This window comes from Theropithecus gelada, chromosome 7b (assembly GCF_003255815.1).
Source record: "Theropithecus gelada isolate Dixy chromosome 7b, Tgel_1.0, whole genome shotgun sequence".
Lineage (NCBI taxonomy): Eukaryota > Metazoa > Chordata > Mammalia > Primates > Cercopithecidae > Theropithecus > Theropithecus gelada.
The window spans coordinates 20,163,838-20,184,121 of NC_037675.1; the positions used below are offsets into that span (position 1 = coordinate 20,163,838).

General features: G+C 47.8%; 1 protein-coding gene across 5 annotated transcripts in view; it reads right to left on the minus strand.

The window, feature by feature from the left end:
* PCSK6 (proprotein convertase subtilisin/kexin type 6) overlaps positions 1-20,284 on the minus strand; it is a 192,987-nt gene that overhangs the window by 127,275 nt on the left and 45,428 nt on the right. For all 5 annotated transcript variants that reach the window (XM_025392763.1, XM_025392766.1, XM_025392765.1 and 2 more), the window contains exons 3-7: positions 17,833-17,937; positions 6,198-6,308; positions 5,530-5,673; positions 4,197-4,273; positions 2,133-2,221 (exon numbers count right to left, since the gene is read on the minus strand). In XM_025392763.1, coding sequence (XP_025248548.1) covers positions 2,133-2,221; positions 4,197-4,273; positions 5,530-5,673; positions 6,198-6,308; positions 17,833-17,937 — 526 coding nt within the window. The remainder of the gene's footprint in view (positions 1-2,132; positions 2,222-4,196; positions 4,274-5,529; positions 5,674-6,197; positions 6,309-17,832; positions 17,938-20,284) is intronic.

Here is a 20,284-nt window from a genome sequence, read left to right on the forward strand (position 1 = left end):
ACAGTGCATTGCTATTACTCTTGTTTTAAACACATGCCAAATTCTATCCCTACATTCTCCAAATCTGGAGGGAGCACCTTCACTTGTAGGACTTGGGAAACGTAGGGAAAGAGTTTGGCAATGAGTGTAGAACTATCTAATGGTAACGCTGTATTTACTGTGCACCTTATCTAGGAGGATCTTTATGCATGTTACTTCCACTGACTCCTCCCCACAATCCACGATATAAGTGTTACCCACCTGTGTGATCCCAGGGAGTGCTCTAAACCAGTGCTTCTCAAATGCTCACTTGGAGACAAATCCCCTGCGATCCTGTTATAATGCAGAGCCTGACTCAGTAGGCCTGGGGTGGGGATTCTGCATTTCTGATGGCTCCCAGAGGATGCCATGCTCAAAGTCTAGGGACTTGGGGGAGCAAGGCTCAAGCAACCCTAAACGTGGGGTCCACCCCTCACTCAAAGCAACACAAATGGTTTTTATTCTCCCACTGAGAGTCTCAGCAAGAGGGAAGGAGGAGTTCAGCTATCCCCTGCGGACTTAGCCCAAGCCGATGGTTTCACACATGGTATCTGACTTCATCCTCATAACAAACCTGGGGAGGCAGCTGCCTCATGGTCATTTCACCCCACAGGTAAAGAAATCTTGGCTCAGAGAGGTTATGTAAGTTGTCCAAGGACACACAGTCAGTGAGTGGTGGGAATGGAACTGGCACCCAGGTTGGCCCGATTCTACAGCTCCTGGAGAGACATCTCAGGGCTCTGTACCCATCGTCAAAGGCTCCAGGGAGAACTTATATATCTCAGTGTGCAAGAACTATCCACAAAGGAGTGAGGCTAGTTGACAGTCTCCTAATTTGTTCGCAGAACACGCCCTTGGGGGTTAATTCTGTTATGAAATGAAAATCCAAGCCACTTTCAAGATTTCCATGGGAAAAGACAGGCAGAGAGTCCTAAATTAAGTAAAAGCTAAGGACCCTCTTTTCGAAACACAAGAAATTCCCCCAAGGCCTAGTGATCCAGAGAACCTTGGCCCAACCTCCCTGCCTGGTACTGCTCATAAGTGCAGCCAAAGGGGCTGCAGCCACCCTCACCAAGGCTCAGTGGCAGGAACGGCAGTGCCCCGGGAAGGTGGCTTCCCACTGCAGCCACCTGAGTGAGCAGGAGCACCTTCGAACTGAGAGGCACACAGGTCTCCTGGGTGAAGCCGCAGTCCCTGGAGGCTCTCTGGCACTCCTCTCTGCTGCCCCCACTTGCTCAGTTCCCGGGTCAATGACATGCACCTAGAGGGGCCTTCAGAGCACTTGGTGACTGAGCTGTCACACTGCTGGGCTCCCATGGGGAACAGAGAGACATTCAACACTTTACTCCAAAGCCTCATCCTAGCAAGGGCAGCTTGATTGACCAGTGTGAGAAGCTAAATGGCAAGGCCAGATGCACGCAGGGTCAGGGGCAGCTGCTGCTCTGTAAAGGGACCAAGAAGAGCTGACTCCCTGGTGAACGAGATGGGGGAGAGCTGGATCCAGGGAGCACTTCACAGAACACAGCAGGCATGAACTGCCGTGTAAGGCACAGGTGGATGGAGCCAAGTGGAGAGGCACGGGGAGGCGGGGATGGGAATGGTTCAAGCCCAGGCATAAATCGGGAAGACCAGATGTGTCTAAGGGACACTATGACAAATGTCCTCTAAGGCCAGGGCAGGGGCAGGAGAGGTGGTCCAGCAAGCTTGAGTGGGAGTCGGAACCCAGGGAAGGCTCTGGTCCCAGGTGAAAGCTGTGACTCTGTCTGGGAAGTGACAGGGAGCCACTGAAGGCTATTGGCAGCGGGGAATCAACGCAGCCTTCTAGGAGTCAGCGGCCAGGCCAGCAGGACCAGAGAACAGAGAGTACCTTTCTGATGGGAACTGCAATGGCTTTTCGGGCAAAACAGTAAGCAGTTCCTCTGTTTTGAGGCCCCAGTCCCTGTGGGCCAGTTGCCTGGGCCATGATACAGATGGCACTGCTGCTTCTGGCCCAGGCGTCTGCTGACATGGCCAAGGCCAAAGGACAGGAGGCTGCTGAGATCAGCGGACAGGGAGCTCTCCAGCTGCCCCTGCCCCAGGCCCCTTAGCTCGCAGGCTGCCGCGCCCGGCCTTACCTCCTATTTTGGCATTGTACGCTATGCCCACGATGCAGTAAGAGTTGTTTGCTGAAGCAGCAACTTCTCCCGCACAACGAGTACCGTGTCTGAAACAAAGGAAAAAACCAAGTGAGGACGCAGCCCAGAAAGTTTCAGCGAATTCAGTGTATGGCTCAGTTCAATGCAACAAGAGAGTCAGTTGTCTGAAGCCCAGAGATGTCATTAAAGCCCATTTCCTGCATCCCCTCTCATCACCAACCCCACTCTGGGAGAAGGCACCAAGTCAGCCTGGGTACAGCCCTTCCTGGCATCCTGAATGTAGCAAGTGCTCACTCAAGGTAACCTGTTCCAGGATGCCTCCCCTGACCCCCATGTTGGAGGAAGGTGCCTGCCCCAGTGCCCGTGGCCCTATACCTTCCTTCTCCCAGCATGTGTAGTTGGCACGTGGCCACTGCTGTGTAGGGTGGGTGCTGCGCCACCTCGGCCCCATGTCTCCTGTGGTTGGCAGCATGGACACCTGCTGCCCGGCAGGATGAAAGAACGGACTGGTGCTGATGTCACCTGCCTCATCCCCTATGCGCCTATAACACCATGCTCACCCTGAGGCAGCCCTTCCTGTGCTTCTAAGGCCATTTAAGCTGGAGCTGAGGAAGAATGCTCTAAATTAAACACTCAGCAGCTGGGGGACTATGAAGAAATGACCAGAAAAACAAATTGCTTTCCTCAGTAATGACCCCATTCTCTGATGTGCCACATCGGGTCAATTCCTCCAGCGGGGGCCAAAATAGGAGCAACTTGAAATAGCACATCTTTGAGAAGAGTCCACAGAGGATGGGAATCATTGATTCAAATTTAAAGCTGCCTTTAAAAATCGCCCCAGGCAGCAGCCCTTTGGAAGCGAGTCATCTGTCCTTCCCTGGAAGCTACACGGCTTCAAGGCCAGGGCTATTTCCGGGGTCACAGAGCTCGATGGATGGCTCAGGATGGGATTGAATCCTACCCTTCAAGGGTCACTGCATGGTATGTGGATCATTCCTCCTTTGCCCCAGGCATCCTCACTGGCAACAGGAAGGGCACCTTGGGACGTGCACGAGACTGGGCCGCTGCAGGCTCCCGGGAGCTCTGCAGCTTGCTGTGTGGAACTCCAGTGGCTGAGGCTTCCTGCACAGCACTGCCTGTGCATCCATTTGTGAATCTCAGAATCAAAGCAACCGCAAACTAAAAGACTATAATCGGGGACGCCCCTCAGCAAGCATCTTGTCAACAGTGGGGAGGAAGAAGGCTTTTATTATTTTCCTCTAAATATTTTTGGAGGAACGATAAGAGCTCAGGGTATGGGGCATGCTGATGGAGAAAGGAAAGAGACAGCAAATGAACTCCCAGGACCAAGCCCAGGGCAGCCATTTACACTGCAAAGTCACCTGGGCTCTGTCACCCCACTGTCTCCACTTGCAAAGTGACAGTGACACAAAAACACCTGCCATTTCTGGAGAATCTGCTGGGTGCGTTCTTCACGCATCATCTCACTGACCCCTCCTGTGACCCTATGAGGTAGGGGACGTCATTGGCCTGGACAAGTCTCTAAGACACCAAGACATGAATTTTCAACCAGCTTACCCAGCATGCACGCAGCCAGTAAGTGGGAGAGCTGGGATCTGAACCTGGGTCTATCCAGCATCACTCATGCCCCTTCCACCTCATTCCTAAGGTCACAGTCACAAAAGCTCAGGCATGTGACCTATGTGCTCAAATAGACCAAACTGCTGTCTTCACACACCAGGTCATGGAGACTGTTAGACTTAAGGGCTTCTCTTTTACAATATTCCAAGAAAGTTGCAAACATTTCTAGCTGCCCGCCAGTGGTGACACCCCAGAGGAACAGGCTACCTCCACAGACGCTGGCCACATCTGAAGGGCTGTGCCTGGCATGGGCTGTGACTCCTGGATAAGCCTGCCTAGCGCCCAGGCAGGGAAGATATGCCGGCAGTCACCGCCTCTCCAGCTCCCTCACACACACATTCAATAGCGATGCTGCAGGGAGGGGAAAAGAAGCCGGGGAGAGGAGGCAAGGTGGTGACGTACTTATTTTCATTGCTGGCATCGTATCGTGGAGATGGGTCATAATCATTGCCGTTGACATCATAGCTGGCGTAGGAATCCTAAGAAATGGAATCTTGGTGAGTGAGGAGAAATGGCGCGGCATATGACAGCTCTGTTTAAATGGATTTTATGTTCTATTGGCAAATAGAGAAACTACATGTGGGATTCCTCTCTTACTACAGCTATAATGTCCTACATGTTTTTATTGTGGTAAAATATACATGACAGGAAATATACCACCTTAACCATTCTCGAGTGTACGGTTCGGTGGCATTAAGTGCATTCACAGTGTTGTGCGACCATTACCGCCACCCATCTCCGGAACTCTCTTCAACCTGCAAAACCCCATATCCACTAAAAACTAACTCCCCATTCCTCTCTCCCAGGCCCTGGCAAACCCCATGCCACCTTTTTGTCTAAGATTTTGGCTACTCTGAGTCACTCATGTCAGTGGAATCATGCAGTATTTGTCCTTTTGTGACTGGCTTATTTCACTTTGCATAATGTCCAAGGTTTATCCATGTTGCCACGTGTGTCAGATTTCCTTAATTTTATATTTTCAATAGGTATGCTTTTGTTTGTATGACTGTAATAATAGTATTCACATAATTTTACATCCTCCTTTTAAAATATATGATGAAAGCTTTCCAGTGTTGTTGACATGGTCTGCAAAATTCATTTCTAAGGGCTGCATAATGATCTGTCAGATGGATACAATATGGTTTACTTAATCACTGGTAGGCACCCAGGTCCCTTAGAGGATTTCAAGCATTTATCATATTTACTATACACCAAGCTTGCTTCCTTACATTTAACTAATTTGGTCCTTACAATAACTCCATGAGAGACCAGTTCTCTTATGAACCCATTTCACAGATGGTGACACTGAGGCACACAGAAGTTAAGTAACTTGTTCAAGATCTCAGAGCTAATCATTTGCAGACCCAGGATAGGAACCGAGGTACTCTGGGCCTAGAGACCATGTTTTCACGCTGTCATCCTGTCACTGTTCGTGTTGCTACTATCTGTATGCTGATGATCCCCCTCCATGCATTTCTTAGTTCTTGAGGCTCCATTCCTAAAAGTATAAGTGACTCTGCAAGCATGTGGATGAATCCCTCTGCAAAACCCTTGCCCCTGACAGTAGCAAGTAGTAGAATATTCATTTTCTTAATTCTCTCCAGCATAGTTTTCTTTACTGCCTAACTTAACGGGAGTTGGGGGAGAATGGGACCTTACTGTTTTTAAACTTGCATTTACTTAATGACTAGCACAGTTGAGTATATTTGCATGTCAGTTCCAAGGATTGACTTACATAATTTGGGGCCAGGTCAGGGTGATTCCTCTCTATGCCATCATCGAGGATGGTGACCACCACATTTTTTCCTGTGTAGCCCCTCTTCCACGCTGCCTGGACATTCATTTCTGACCGGCAGCGACTGTTCTTGTCGCCACAATGCTGTAAGCACAGAAGACACAAAGTCCCCCCACCATGGACATTCCAGATGCAGAACTGACACTCAGTGCACACCCCACAGGAAGACGCTTAGGCTTGCAAGTAAATAAGGAGGGAACACCTATCCCTGCTTATACAGCAGAGATGCTCTTTCCCAGTCAGGTCGAGACTCATGCAGAGCGCTCCCTTGCTTTTTCTGCACCTGCAATCTATCACTTTCCCAGGGCATCGCCTCCCAACAGGAGCTCTGTCCAGGGGCTGGGGTTTGCCATTTAGTCATACAGCCTGCATCAAATCGCCTCCCCTCTCAAAGAGCCCCCACCCCAGGGTGTGTGCATAGTTTCAGAAAAAATCCACACAAAAGCTGGTGCTGCACAGCCTTGACGTAGGGGTTTTACACCCTCAAGGTGAAGTGTGTCTGTCTGGAGATGTTGTTTGAATTTAGCTTCATTGGGGGGAAATTAACCCATTTCAGAGACCTGGTGGCGCAAGTGTCCTGGGGCAGAGAGAGGTCCTGTCCTACTTACCAGGTACCACATGTTGGACCAAATGGGGTCGTTGAAGTAAAGGGCCTGTGGGTCACTTCGCACCTGTCTCTTCACCCTTCGTTTCACTTCCTGTTGCTGAAGCCATTTCACCTACCAGAAGAAATGCAATTACTGTTTATATTAGAAATGATTTCTTGATTTCATGTAGCCTCTTTGCAGGCGCTACAGGCTTCCTTGTGCATGAATATCTGTGTCATAGTAGATCTTTTAGATGGTAAGTTCCTGGGGACATTTTCACTTCAAAGTGACTGCATTTGAAAGATGAGAACTTGTTTGTATATACAGAGGAAGAAATAACACCACTCGGATAGATTTTGAAGTCGCTGTACTAAAAGAAAGAAAGAAAGTGTTCACACCTGTAATCCCAGCACTTTGGGAAGCTGTGGCAGGAAGATTGCCTGAGAGACTAGCCTGGGCAACATGGTGAAACCCTAACTCTACAAAAAAAAAAAAATCTGGGCATGGTGGCACATGCCTGTAGTCCCAGCTACTCAGGAGGCTGAGGTGAAAGGATTGCTTGAGCCTGGGAAGTCAAGGCTGCAGTGAGCCATGATTGTGCCACTGCACTCCAGTCTGGGCAACACAGCAAGACTCTGCCGAAAAAAAAAAAAAAAAAAAGAGAGAGACAGAAAGAGAAGAAGGAAGGAAGGGAGGGAGGGAAGGAAGGAAGCCAGTCTTGTGAAGTTGCCAGTAAATTGTCTGGTGATCCCTGTCCTGAAGAAAAAGGAAATACATACATGAGAAAGCAATGAATGAAGAAAGTGTTTGGTTAATCGGCATTGGAATTTGCTTTACAGCAAGGACATAAGTAAATATGATAAGCCATATATTGGAATATTTGGCAGCCACCAGCAACATGCTACCAAAACATGCACAAAGAAAAATCTAGAAAGGAATACAGCAAAATAGTAGTAGCATCAGTTCCTGGGTGGTGACATTATTGCTAATTTAAAATTTTACAATTACTTTCAGGATGTCATAAATTGTCTTTCAATCAGCATGATTTGTTTTCATGATCAAGGAAAAAAGTTCACAAGGCTATATCACTGATATTTAAGACCAAGGATCAAGGCACCAGGCCACCTGCAATAAAGCCCAGCTCCGTGCTCACCAGCTGTGTGACTTAGAGCTGGCAGTGGACATCCATAGCCTCAGGGTGGTGTCCACCCACACAGTGGGGACAGTCATGGGTCGCCACAGGGTTAATATACGAACACACAGAACGCCCTCAGACCAGTGCCTGGAGCACACCTGCTCTTATCATCCTGTGTACACAATCTTTTCAAGCTAGAAAAGCTTTTTCATTTTAAAAGGATCTTGGGGTAAGGACTTCATGGGCCCTGAGTGGGAATGTTTTCTTTGGTCTTACCATGGCAGCTCCACCTGATTGAATAATGCTCAAAGCTGGGGTTCAGCCTGGCTCTGGGGCCTGAGATGGGCGGGATAAGGATGGGCAGCAGGGCTGTGCTCTTGAGGAGTCTGCACTACATTCAGGGGTCCCACCAATCAGAGTATGATGTGAGTTCCAAACAGGGCAGGCTGCCTGGAGGAGGCAGCTAGAGGAAGGCAAGGATACAAGAGGAGGGGGAGGGGCCCCAAGGTGACCCACGGCTGGTGACCAGGGTCGTGCTGGAAGCTGGAACAGAGCTACCTAAGGCTGAGCGGGCAGGGAGTAAAGGTACTCAAGGGCAAAGGGATAAGATTTCCCTTCCTCCTCCCTGAGCCTCGGCCTCTCCACATCATCCTGAGCAAGGACAGCTGAGCACCTGCATACATAGCTCACATTTAGGACTGGGGATGATCTCCAGGGCATCCTTGGTGTACAGGACAAAATGCCGGAAGAGAGGCATCCCAGCCTGTCCCACCCCAATGTAATTCGTCTATAAAACATCAGCAGACCAGACGCCTTAGAAACACTGCAAAGGGCTCAAAATCAATTTCACGTCAGACACTTAAAAAATCCTCAGCACCAAGTCCTAGATAATTTATAATGGCCGCTGATAGATACCTCCACAGAAAATAAAACTATAAAATGAGATATTTTGTTCCTAACACCTGCTGATGGCATTTTGCAATGTCCCCATATATTACCGCCTGAACTAGAAAGCTTTTACCTGGTCTAAGATGCCGCAAACAATATTTCATAATGTGTTAAGCACCCTATTATAAAATACAGTGGTATGTAGATCCCGCGCAGCCCAAAGCTCCCAGGGATGTTCCGCCCCTCCTGCCAGGCTGAGCCCTGCTTGTGCTAAGGAGCCCTGAACTCACTTTCTGTTCTAACAACATCCAGTCCCTTCCAACCATTGTGCCCACCAGACCACACTTCCAGTCAGAGGAGGCGGCGCACTCTGCCCTTCCAAGCCCAAGTGGACGACGCCCCACTAATCAGCTGGGAGATGTGGGAAAGCGTAGAGCCAGAAGTCATAAGAGCGTTCCTCGGCAGGAAGGAAGAGCCTGAGCAACCCCGCCCCTGGCCCTTGCTGGGCTCTGGGAAAAACCCCACATCACTGGCATACAGTCCTGAGGGGGGCTGTGATAGCCTGGGGCCCGCAGCACAGTTTGGGGCTCTCTCTCTCTGGTGTGGTCACAGGGGCAGCCCTCTCTCTGCTAACAGACCTTCTCATTGTAAGTTTCCAACTGCAAGTGAGGTGCCGTCAGGCCAACAGAACTGAACGCTGTACAACAGATGATTGACCAGGCACGGGGCCTTCTCTGCGGAGATGAGGTGCTGGTAGACAGTGCAGTCGCAGAGGCTGATTCGCCCAGCAGCCACTCTGTCCCTTCCTCTGGGTTCCAGTCACTCCCTTCCTTCTCACTCAGCTCCAGGACAGCACAAGGGGATCCCAGAGCCCATTTCCTACCCATCACAAAGAGAAAGTCATTTTCCAGGTTCACCTTCCCCAATGTCTCTGGACAGCAGGCATCCTGGGGTCACTTATTCTGTGGGTCACTCAACAAAAATGCACTGAGTCTTCCTGTTTGTCTGGCGCTAGGTTCTGGGAAGATCAGCATGAATATACCTGGTTCCCAGCCAGGACCAAAGTGCCTCTCCCTCCCCCTCCCCAGCTGGGATGCAAAGCTCTGCCTTCAATGCCCCCTTGGGGTGAAACTGGGAGCCACCTGGACACTCTGTGGAGGTCAGAGGTGTGTCACCAGCCCCAAAACAAGTGACTAAAACTCCAGCTCTCCCATCGAATGAAAGCAACCCTCACAGCTTGCAGTGAGCAGAGATTGCACCATTGCACTCCAGCCTGGGTGACAGAGTGAGACTGTCTTAAAAAAAAAAAAAAAAACAAGAAAAAAAAGAGAAGAAAAAGGAAATGTGATTAGGTCTTAATGACTGCTGGATGACATCTGTTGACTTTTTTGTGGAAGATCAACTATAGGTGATTTGGGGCAAAGGCAAGTTTTGCCAAATGCCACTTCTAGCCCAAACACAAACCATCTTTCTCTGCAAATCTGTAGAAAGTGTCAGGATTTCTTCAAAGTCATATTTTGAAGATAGAACTTCACTCTGATCTTTTTCCTTTTCCCTATTTTCCAAATGTACATCTCCTGCTAAACATGCAGCATACTTATAGATGAGTTATGCTCTGGGGCAGGGAGTTCTAATCATGAAGAAGGCTTCAGCATCTTCTCAAGACAAGTGCACAGCGACACTTTCTTTTGTAGTGTATGTTTCCTCCAGCTTTCTTCTTGAGAAGTCAAGTTAAAATGAGGCATCCGTTGACTGTCCCTCTGTTGATAAGACAAGGTAAAATCTAAGGATGTTCCTAAAGGGTAACACAACAAGCAGAGACCCAGGAGGGGGCCCTGCTCACGTTCCAGTAAACGGCCTGCCATGTCGCAGGCTGTCCGTGCCACTGAGTTGTGATCCTTGTCCAAGCATCCTTTCAGCGAGAAGCCATGGGCAGCCTTTGCCATGTCTTCTTCCCTGTGGGCCACAGGTGGGCCAGAAGTTTGCTGACACATCAGTCCTGGGTGTGACAAGCGACAGGGACGGGTGTTTTCAAACTTTCACTCATGAGCCAGTGTCACAAAAGAGAGCATGAAATCCCTCCCACTTGCACTTCCACCCAAAGACACCACGTCCTTCTGCCCTAACTTCAAGCCCTTGCCTATTTGTGGGGGGCCCTGCTGTGGCTCAGGAAGGCCCCTAGAAGTTCTTGGGAGCTGGAGAGTCCTAAAAGGAGAGGGTCTTCACAGTCTTTGCTCTGAGATGGAGTGAAGGCCACAGAGACCCTCCCCTAGGGTCCAGGGGTCCCACACAGCATCAAGAGAGTCAAGCTGCTGAGGTTCCTTGAAGTACACACCGGCAGGGCTGGGGACACCAGGTTCACACAGGTTCTGCATAGTTGTAGCCAAAGCAAGGGAGACAGCTCAGCCCGCTCTTTCTTTTCTCTTTTCTCCCTGGTTTCATCAAAGTGAAGGCTACTTTATTCTGTAACTGTGAAAGAACAGGAGGACTGCAAGCCAGCCCTAACTGTATACCAGGGCACATCAAGGGAGGGAGTCAGAGGCCAGACCTTGCACCCAGGAGCCACCAAGCTCTAAAGGCTCCTCCAGGAGAGAACAATCAGAGCACTGTAGAAAATAAACCTGTTATTCTCTCTGTGTGGGAGGCGGGCACTCTGCCTGGGCCTCTGCCTCCAAACTGTAAAGCAGGGCCTGGGACCAGTCCTCATTGAGAGCTTGTGCACTCAATAGTCTATGGCGCTTAGATCTCGATTCCCATCAACCTTGACTGCTCTGAGCACCTTGCTGGGCCAATATCCAACTAGCTAAAGAGCTAAATGAGAAGGCTGAGAGGTGAATTTAAAGAAAGAAAAATCCCACTCCCTGACAAGTGCCTGTCACTGCATAACGTGCAGTGTGGCCCTTCTCTCACTGACAGGCAATGATTAATGCACCACGCCGGAGTCTGCTTGCCCTGGATCCCACAGTCCCTCAAGGAGTGGAAGGATAGGCTCAAGTCCCAGAAACCCTAGAACTGTTTACAAAATGGTGCCAGCATGAGCATGATTTCTTTTTTCTTCCGGAGAGCGAGAGGCCCCACAACTTTCATCAGCTTTTCAAAGGGGCCTGTGATCCCCCCAAATGGCTAAAAACCACTGAACCAAGCTAGACAGAGGCAGAAAGCAGATCCAAGTTTTCCCTGAGTGAGGGACCGGGACCGGTACTACGGCTGTCATCTTCCAGCAGGGCAAGGGGACCATCGCCATAAGTGAGAGATGACTAAATGGTTTCATGAGAGCCCATCACAGTGAGGTGCCCAGGCCCACCTGTGGCGCTGCACTGGCTCACCTTGGGGTGGGGCTGGGGGAAACACCAGGCTGCCATGGCAACCACACAGCAGGGACCCAGTGAGTAAGCCTGGGCAGTAGAGGAGGGGGAGGAGGAACCGAAAAATAAAAGACATTCTAACTCAGCCTAGAAAGCCACCCCCACCACCACCTCCCATGTCATCCAGGCAGCTGCGAGCCCAGCTCCCTCCCCACTTCCTCACCTGCAGCCATAACTGTAACAGTGTAGAGACCATTTCTTGAATTCTTTCCATCAAAGTTGAACTACAGGTACCAGAAGACCCCTGCTTAACGGTCACGAGAGAGGGAAGTCTTCGCTCTGCCGATGGTGGAAATGGGAGGGTGCGTGTGAAAGCTCTTTGGCAAAGTGAAGCTATTCGTTTGTAAGTTAGTTCTGATTTTGCTGAAAGGGGACAGAAGGTGCCCCTCCCCCTACTGCCCGCCACCCACCTCCGCTCACTGACAACAGAAGAGGCAGCCGGAGCCCGGCTTCACCTATTGTTAGGGGCTGACCTGTGAACCCCTAAATTCTTATGTTGAAATCTTAACCCCAGATAGCTCACAATGTGACTGTAATGGGAGATAAGGGCCTTAAAGAGGTAATTACGTTAATATGAGGTCATGATGGGGGAGGGGCTAATCCAATCTGACCAGTGTCCCATGAGAAGAGGAGATTAGGACAGAGCCACTCGCAGAGAGGGACAACCATCTGAGGATGCAGCAAGAATTCAGCCATCTGCAAGAGACCTCAGAAGACACCAACCCTGCCAACACCGTAATCTCAGTCTTCCCACCTTCCTAATTGCGAGACAATACATTTCTGTGGTTGAAGCCCCCGCATCCTATGGGACTTTGTTACAACTGCCCCAGCTGACTAACAACCTATGAAGTCCGACGCTGCTCAACATATCTGATACCCAGTCACTGTCAGTACCTCTGTTATTTTAGCTCCAGCAATACAGGATACAGCTTTGTCGATTCAAACTATATTTAGGATTTTTCTATAATTTAGCTAAGGTGGGTCAGAATTTACTTCTAAAGTATTTACATAGAAAGAAGTTGCTTATGTTACACATATCTTGCTTATGTGAACCAAATCTGTGGAACTTGAGATATGCTTCAGTAAGCATTGTCTACTGTTCTCTGGGTAGCTGCTGGACTTGTAAGGGAGTAAAAACAAATGGTATGTGGCCTTGGCCCTCGATAACTTCCTGTTGCATTGGCAAGAGATGGGCTTGCATGCTTTGAACTCCACGTTCCTCTCTCCCGATGCATCCGCAGAGCACGGTCAGTTCGCCTTCCCATCGCCTCTCCTCTGGTTCTGGAATACTGAACACCCTCCCAAGCCTGATGATCCAGGTCCCCCAGGAACCACCTGCAGCTCCCCTGCCGACTCTGTCTCTGTCCCTGACAGATCCCAAACAAACTGAACTAGTCATCATTCCCAACAAACACTGCTGTGTGCTCCTACTCCAGGGCCAGATCTAGAATACAAACACACTTCTGCTAGAAGAGCAGGCCAAGTCTGCAGCCTCTGAGCAGGCTTCCTGGTGGCAGGGATACTGGAGCCCAGAGGGGAAGGTGGGGAAGACAGCGACAACAGGGGAAGGTGGGGAGCCATCTGTGCAAAAGCTCTGCAGAGGGAAAAAGAGCGAAAGTCATCCAAGGAGGACTTTAAAGGCCAATGGTATCTGGGACTCAGGGGGCCACCGGAGACCAGAACAAGCAGGGTTTGGGAGGTGTAGATACAGCTTTGTGGCACCATCAGGCATGTATTTCAGAGGATCCCTTAGGAGCATGGGAGGTGACTGGCTGGGGCAAGGATGCCCATATGAGGCCAGCAAGGGGGGCGGTGCAGTGGTGCAGGCAAGAGATGACAGGAGCTGGGTCTAGGGCAGGAAACACAGGACATGGCAGGGCCGGGTTGTACAGGAGGTGGAGCAAGTGTAGCAGGGAAGGAGAGGTTACCGGCAGTGCAGTGAAATGTGGATGAGTGCTTCCCTCTGAGACAGACTTGGGTCAGAGACAGTGAGCTGGGTTTGGGACATATTGACTTTGAATTGTCTTTGAGACATCTAAGTGGAAGGGCAGAGCATTCAGGTGAAAGAGTAAAATGGTGTCTTTTAAGGTATATTTACACATTCAAACTTTTTACCAATTCCTAGTAGCCATGCCACTAGAACCAGCTGGGTGGTACTTAAAATGTGAACAGCCAGCTTGTCACTGTCAATCTATCACCGTCATGGGGGAGTAGTTCACCGTCCCCATGTGGGCAAATCCACTCGGCCCTGGGCAGCTGCCTGGCCCTGCCCTCAGTCCATTACACAGTTCATCAACCCCTGAGACCAATGTGGTCACTTACTGTCTATGTGCTCTTGTCAGGAACTTTCTGTTTGTTTGCACTTTGAATTGCTCTAGCACACAAAACTGTTAGATAAAATTCCATCTGTGGTTAATGGAAAGATCTACTTCAACATTGCATCACTGCTGGAAGGAAACCCGAGCTTTGATTAAACTCTGGGGGCAAAGTCCCATCCTACAAAACAGAATGCCTTCTCTGGTCCTTGTAATCATTTTGCAACTTCTAAACTTTAAAGCACTGAAATGAAGCATCAAACCGAAGCCTCCTATGGCCCTGTAAGGAGCCACCAAGGCTCCCTCTTTACACCTTTATCCTTCCATTTCCATCACCAATCTGGCTGAGATCTGTAGGGAAGGAAAGAGCTGAACCCAAGTCATCATGCTAAAATGTAAGGTCTGGAAGACACAGGCAGCAACGACTAAGTATAAGCCAGCTTGGAACATAATCAGAACAAGTAATTTTAAAAAAATTTGTGAGCCCCTTCAGTGATTGGTCGATGCTTCTGTAATATCCACCCTTCTCCAGACTTTTGGCAAAAGAACAAGTTAAAAACAAATGCTTTCAGTTTGCTTAAATGACAAGCCTTGGAAAAACCCAGCGACCGATAACTGCACACTGAGAACACTGGGGCTGTTCCTCCAAGGCTAGGGCTGAGTAACAAAGCCATCTGAGCAAAATGGCCCTTTTCAAAGATGGCAAGAAAAACATCAAGTAAAGGTAATTAAGAATGCAAGGAAAATGACTGTACCATTCTGGTACAGGATCAGTGCAAAGAAGATGCCTAATAAGTGTGCATGCACACACACGTGCTTAACAAAGTCCTGCTGTTGACCCCCGCTTGAGTTTTGTTTTGCTTTCACAAATGTACATTCTATCTGCTTTTATGTGACATGGGGTGGATTGTAAATTCCATCACTTATCAAAGCACTTTTATACAATAGGGACTGGAGCTAATTAAAATAAAATACCGTCTGCATTTGATTGAACTTTATCCTAAGCCCCATAACATTCATTTCCAGTTTGGTCATTTGAACACAATGGCGGCCTTGCATTCCGAAGTTTCTGAATAATATTAAATCATCTTTCCTTTTGTTAATAATATTAATTACACAGCTCTCCAGATGTGAAGGTATCACAACAATGCTTTGCCAATGTAGGAAAATGTTCCGAGCGCTGCAATAAAAGATAACACTAAATACTTACATAAAACAGCTAATTTCACCAAATATTTAATTGTAATGACTGGGTAGAGTAAATATTAGTCAGACTGACAGCTAATTGATTTGGTTTGCATTAAAGCTAGACAAATTTAAACAGAGGTGTTTCAGTGGCGATTCTGAATTCATAATTCGTTCAGATGTCTGTGTGCTTTCCCCGGGGCTAACCATTTAATTAGAACTGTGAGAAACAATCAGCCAATCCTATGAAAGTTCCAGGAAGGCCTGGGATGCCCAGGCTGTTTACCTTTCTTCCTTTCTCCTTTCTTCTTTACTGGCAGGATGCATTGATAGCAGCCTTGCCAGCAGCTTATTAAGAAGCTCTGTGAAAAGGAGATTTTTACTTGAAAAAATTTAACTGCTATGGTAGCCTTTGCCTAGGAAGTCTCTATCCTTCCTTCTGCTGGCTTCAAGGAGACAACTAATGCCTGGGAATGCTTTACCCTCGGACCCAAACTGAATATAGGACTTTTAACACACCTCAAATGGGTCAATCAAGCAGCTCAGGTGCTGCAGAGAGGAGGCAGGTCCAGGGCATGGTGGCCCTCAAGCCCTCCACAGAGTCTGTCTCTGCTGCCTCAGCCTGCCTTGCTTATGCACGGGTCTTCCACCCCCATCTTCACTGAGGACTCAGCAGCACAGAGACCTGCTGGGAAGCTCTGCATCACTCAGGCACAGGGTCCGGCACTCAGCAGGTGCACCATTCATATTTTTGGGAGGAAGGGATGAGCAGTCAACCTGGGTACCTTTAAAAGTTTTAAAACAGTCACCAACAACAGAGGATGTAGTCAAAACACAGATTAAGTCTCCTATTTTGACGCTGCCTTAGTTCTAGCAATTAAGAATCTGCTTTATTAATTCTTGGAAGGCCTCATGGAAAGAAGACTAAGAAATCCACGGTCCCCGTCTCTTCTCAGAGCATGCCTATGAGAGGGGCTTCCTGCATGCAAACAGCTTGCTTTCGACGTAACTATCCGCGTGGTAGCAATTCAACAACTCAAAAGACTTCAGTTGAAGAATGAGGATGTTTCTTCACAAGGCAGATCAAGCGCTTGCTTAAAGTGAAAGTGTGGAGGGGTGCTGCATCGACCTCTTTTCTAGCTTAGAATTTCCTCCAAGATGACAGATGACAGTCTCTCAGCCTCACAGAACTCACGCTTCCTCCAGGATCAGCCTTTGCACCCTGTACAGAGGCCCCCTGCTGCTCAGTTTTCTACTGATCCACACTTCCCTAAGTGCCTCACTCTTTGGGAACGAACAACTACAATTTGGCTTTTTTCCTAGAGGATTAAATATACTGGCCCCTTTGAAAAACATTCCTTCATGTTCCATGGTGTAAGCACAAGTAGACATAATCTCACCCCCATGTGATGGGGTGAGATGGTGCATGTAAAGTGCCCAAGCACACAGTCATCCCTTAGTAAACAGTTAACTCCTTCCCTTGCTATGAAGGAATAATGGAATTAGCACAATGTTTTATATCTATCTCATTTGACTTATCCGTATCTATCTATCCATCCATTCATCCATCCATCCACCAATAAAACCAATCCAGAAATATATTCAAGACAAGTCTGCCTTTTCACAGCCCAGATCCATGGGTGAGCTCCATGAGGACCACTTCCTCCATGAGGACCAATCAAAACCCTCACCACGTGATGCTCCAGAGAAGGATAATTCAGGCACAGAGCCCAGAGATAGCGCATCTCTCCAACCAATCCCTGCTCAGTCAATATAAAAAGAGCCCTGATTGTCATTGAAGTAGGTGGGTTGGGGCAACACCAAGAACCCATTTTTCCATAAAAACTTGACTGTAAGTGTTTTCTGGAAATAGCTGAAATAGTATTGTGCACCGGTTAGGAAGCCCAAACAAACATCTAGCACATAAATTAACTTTTAAGAGAAGATGATTTCTGTGACCTAAAACTATGATTTACCAATGACCTCCGTTCCTTGTTGGGGGCTGCTACTGCTTCTCAGGTGAACTTCATTTTCCTTCTCAGCACTCATCGCCCTGTGACATATCACATATCTTTCTATTTCCTGCTTTGTTTTCTGTCAGCCCCGCCGCCAGCTCCACGGGCCCTGGTGTGGACAGAGCCAGCCACGTGGCAGGTATTCCAAAAATACCGAATAATTGAATGCATCAGAGGCTCACTTGGCCATCTTAAATTTTTAATCTTGATAAATATCTGTTGATTGGTATTTGTCAAACCTTAATTTCAAGTCTATGCAGAAAGGAAATATAATTAACCACCCAATAAATATGGATTATACTACAATTTAAAATGTTAGCTTCTTTTCAAATCACACTTGTTTTAATCCTGAAGATCATGTGAATCTTTGAGGAAAAAAAGTCAGTTTTCAAATTCATAGTAACCATTAACATACATGTTATGGCAACCACAAATACATCCACCTGCCTGATCTCTAATTTCATTATTAAAATACTTGCTTGAATTGCTTAGAGTTTTTGTTTTATGGGTAAGTTTCATATATGTATCTCCTGTAATTATTGTATTTTGTTGATTTTAGAATGCTGAGAGATCTTCACTCACATGATTGAATTCAGATGGTCTGATATGTAGCTACACCTGTCTTGTTGTAGTTAAAGTGAATGTGGAAAACTCATGTCTATCCAGAATCACATTAAAATCCGGACTCTGCCATTTTTAGGACCGTAGACCCAAACCCTTCAGCCCTTAGGAAAGCATTCTGACCATCTGTACCTGGGGGTCCATTCTGAGGAAGGTGTGAGGGCCTCTGCTACTCAAGGTCGATCTTTTAAAGGTTTTGCTGTGATAAAAATGGTAGTAATCTTCCAGGTTTCCAATCTGCAAGACAAGAAGCAGAATACCATCAATTAATAGTCTCACGAACAGCTTCCAAAATCTTGCACCCCACAAGAATCTCCCCCTTGTCTGAAGGGCTCATTCTCCCAGGGGGAACATACCCTCCACCGCACTGCTCCTCATATCTCTGGCATGTATGCAGTGTTTATAAACATGAAGGTGGATTTAGACACTCATTTTTAGATAAACAACACTAAGTCATATTTCCCATAGAGCACATACTCCACCACATCTCACGGTAAATTAATATCATTTAAAGTTTGGACTATCGTGGCCAAGTGTTTCAGACAGAAATGAATGTTCGTTTAGAGCCAAGCATCCCTGAAGTAGCTAAGTTGGTGTCAAGTCAGGTCTACACCAAAACATTCATTTATAAACAAATTCCATCCTCTCCACCCCATGGGTAAACTGAAATATCGAAGAATGAACACTCACTCTCAAGTGCAATGGGACAGCCAAAGAAAACACGTGGATCCATCTGCTTGGGGATTGTGAAAGGGTCAGACGAGAACATCTAAACCCCTGAGGTGTCCCAATTTTCTGCCAGGGGCAGTTTGTCAGGACAGATTTCAGCTTGAGGACAGGATGGAACCAACAGCAGCCCTGTGGCCCAGCTCCTGACCTTCAAGAAGGGCTGGCCCTCACTGTAGCACCAGCTCACCCTCACGTCTGACCAGGCTTGAGCATGGGGACATTATTATCGGAAGCCTGCTTCTTGGCTGTAGAGAGGTGCTAGTTGATCACCATCCTCCAAAAATGATTTTAAAATCAAGATGGACTGAATATCATATAGACTCTCAAGTTGATCTTCCCAGGCTAAACCATCCTAGTTTCTTTTCCAGCTTGATTAAAGGGTAAATTTAAGACTAATGGTCCTCTACAGCAGTTCTATATGATGATTACAAACATGGGTTTTGAGTCAGAACAATTTGGTCCAAACCTTCCCTACCTATCCACCAAGATTAGCCACGTGACCTTGGGCAAGGATATTTGACTCACGGGAATCTCAATTCCTTATGTGTAAAATGGGGATAAAGGTACTTACCTTTAAAAGTTAAGTAGGACTAAAGTCTACCCGACTCACAACTCCTTGGCTGCTCCCACCTCATACATAGCCATTTAGTCTGCTATGGTCTGACCTCAACAGAGTTGACTGGCCCAGGGGGAGACCTGGAGGGACTTGGATACTGTGAGTGGCCATTTTCACATCTTTGCACAAGAAGATAAGGCAGGAGTGCAAGAGAAAGCCTCCGAGCCCCTTTACTACCCTTCAGTTCTCCTTTCCAGCAATCCTGGTAGCCTGGGTGTCTCCTGTTCTTGGGTTTAGGAGACACCACTTTGTTCTGAAATAAAGAACTCCCTTTTCTACTTCAGCTTGCTCCAGTGTGTTTCTGTTGCTTATAACCATAGAATATCAAATACTAAGATAGTCATGAGGAATAAATAAGAATCACCTATATAGAGCCTAGTTTAGTGCCTAGAACCTAGTGGGCATTCAACAAATGCTGGTGGTCCTGGGAGCTCTCTCTCTGGCTCCTCCACTCCCCTCTCTGGGTCTGGGATGCTTTAGATTTTAGCCAAATCCAGGTCTGCATCTAATTTGACCCCTTCCCTCTGGGTGACCTGGGCTTACCCTCTCTGTTTCCTTATGAGACTAACAACCACCACCCTGAAGGGTTGCTCCAAAATCTGAATGAGATAGGTATGTGTGAAAGAGCTAGCAGAGACCCAACAGGTAGGTAGTAAGTGCTCGATACACTGTTTCCTGCAATTCTGATTCTCACATTTTTCTGCCATCATAAACCTCACTATTTCTGCCCTATTTTTCTCACAAGCACTTTTATTTTTCTTCCTACATATAAGTCACCTTGCTCACTTCTTCAACAAAGTTAATTGCCACATGTGTCAAAAGGCTGCTCCTCACCCACTAGAGCTGTTATTTAGCAACAGAGGCAATCATGGAGTCTCAACTTGCAGCAGTGTTTAATCAACATGTTTGCTTATAAGCTGCCACCAACCCTGGGAGATATTACATAACTTTTGGTCTTTTAACTCTGGGCATTCAAGTCAATTCCGTCAGGGACATGGAGAAACTAAGAGTTGAATAAAACTTGCTGGCAAAGAAGCAGACTAATTACAGAACTGTTGACTCTTAGCAGGCCCATGTCAGGGTGGCCCTGGAAGCCATTCAGGGCAGCACCTGGCCTTTGAATGGCTAAGCCAGGCTTGGGGCAGCCACCTTTCCCCTCAAAGGCCAGTCCCAAAGCCATCCAGCCCCCCGCCCCGGGGCAGCCATGACCATCCTTTGCAAAGGCCCCAGGGTCTGGGC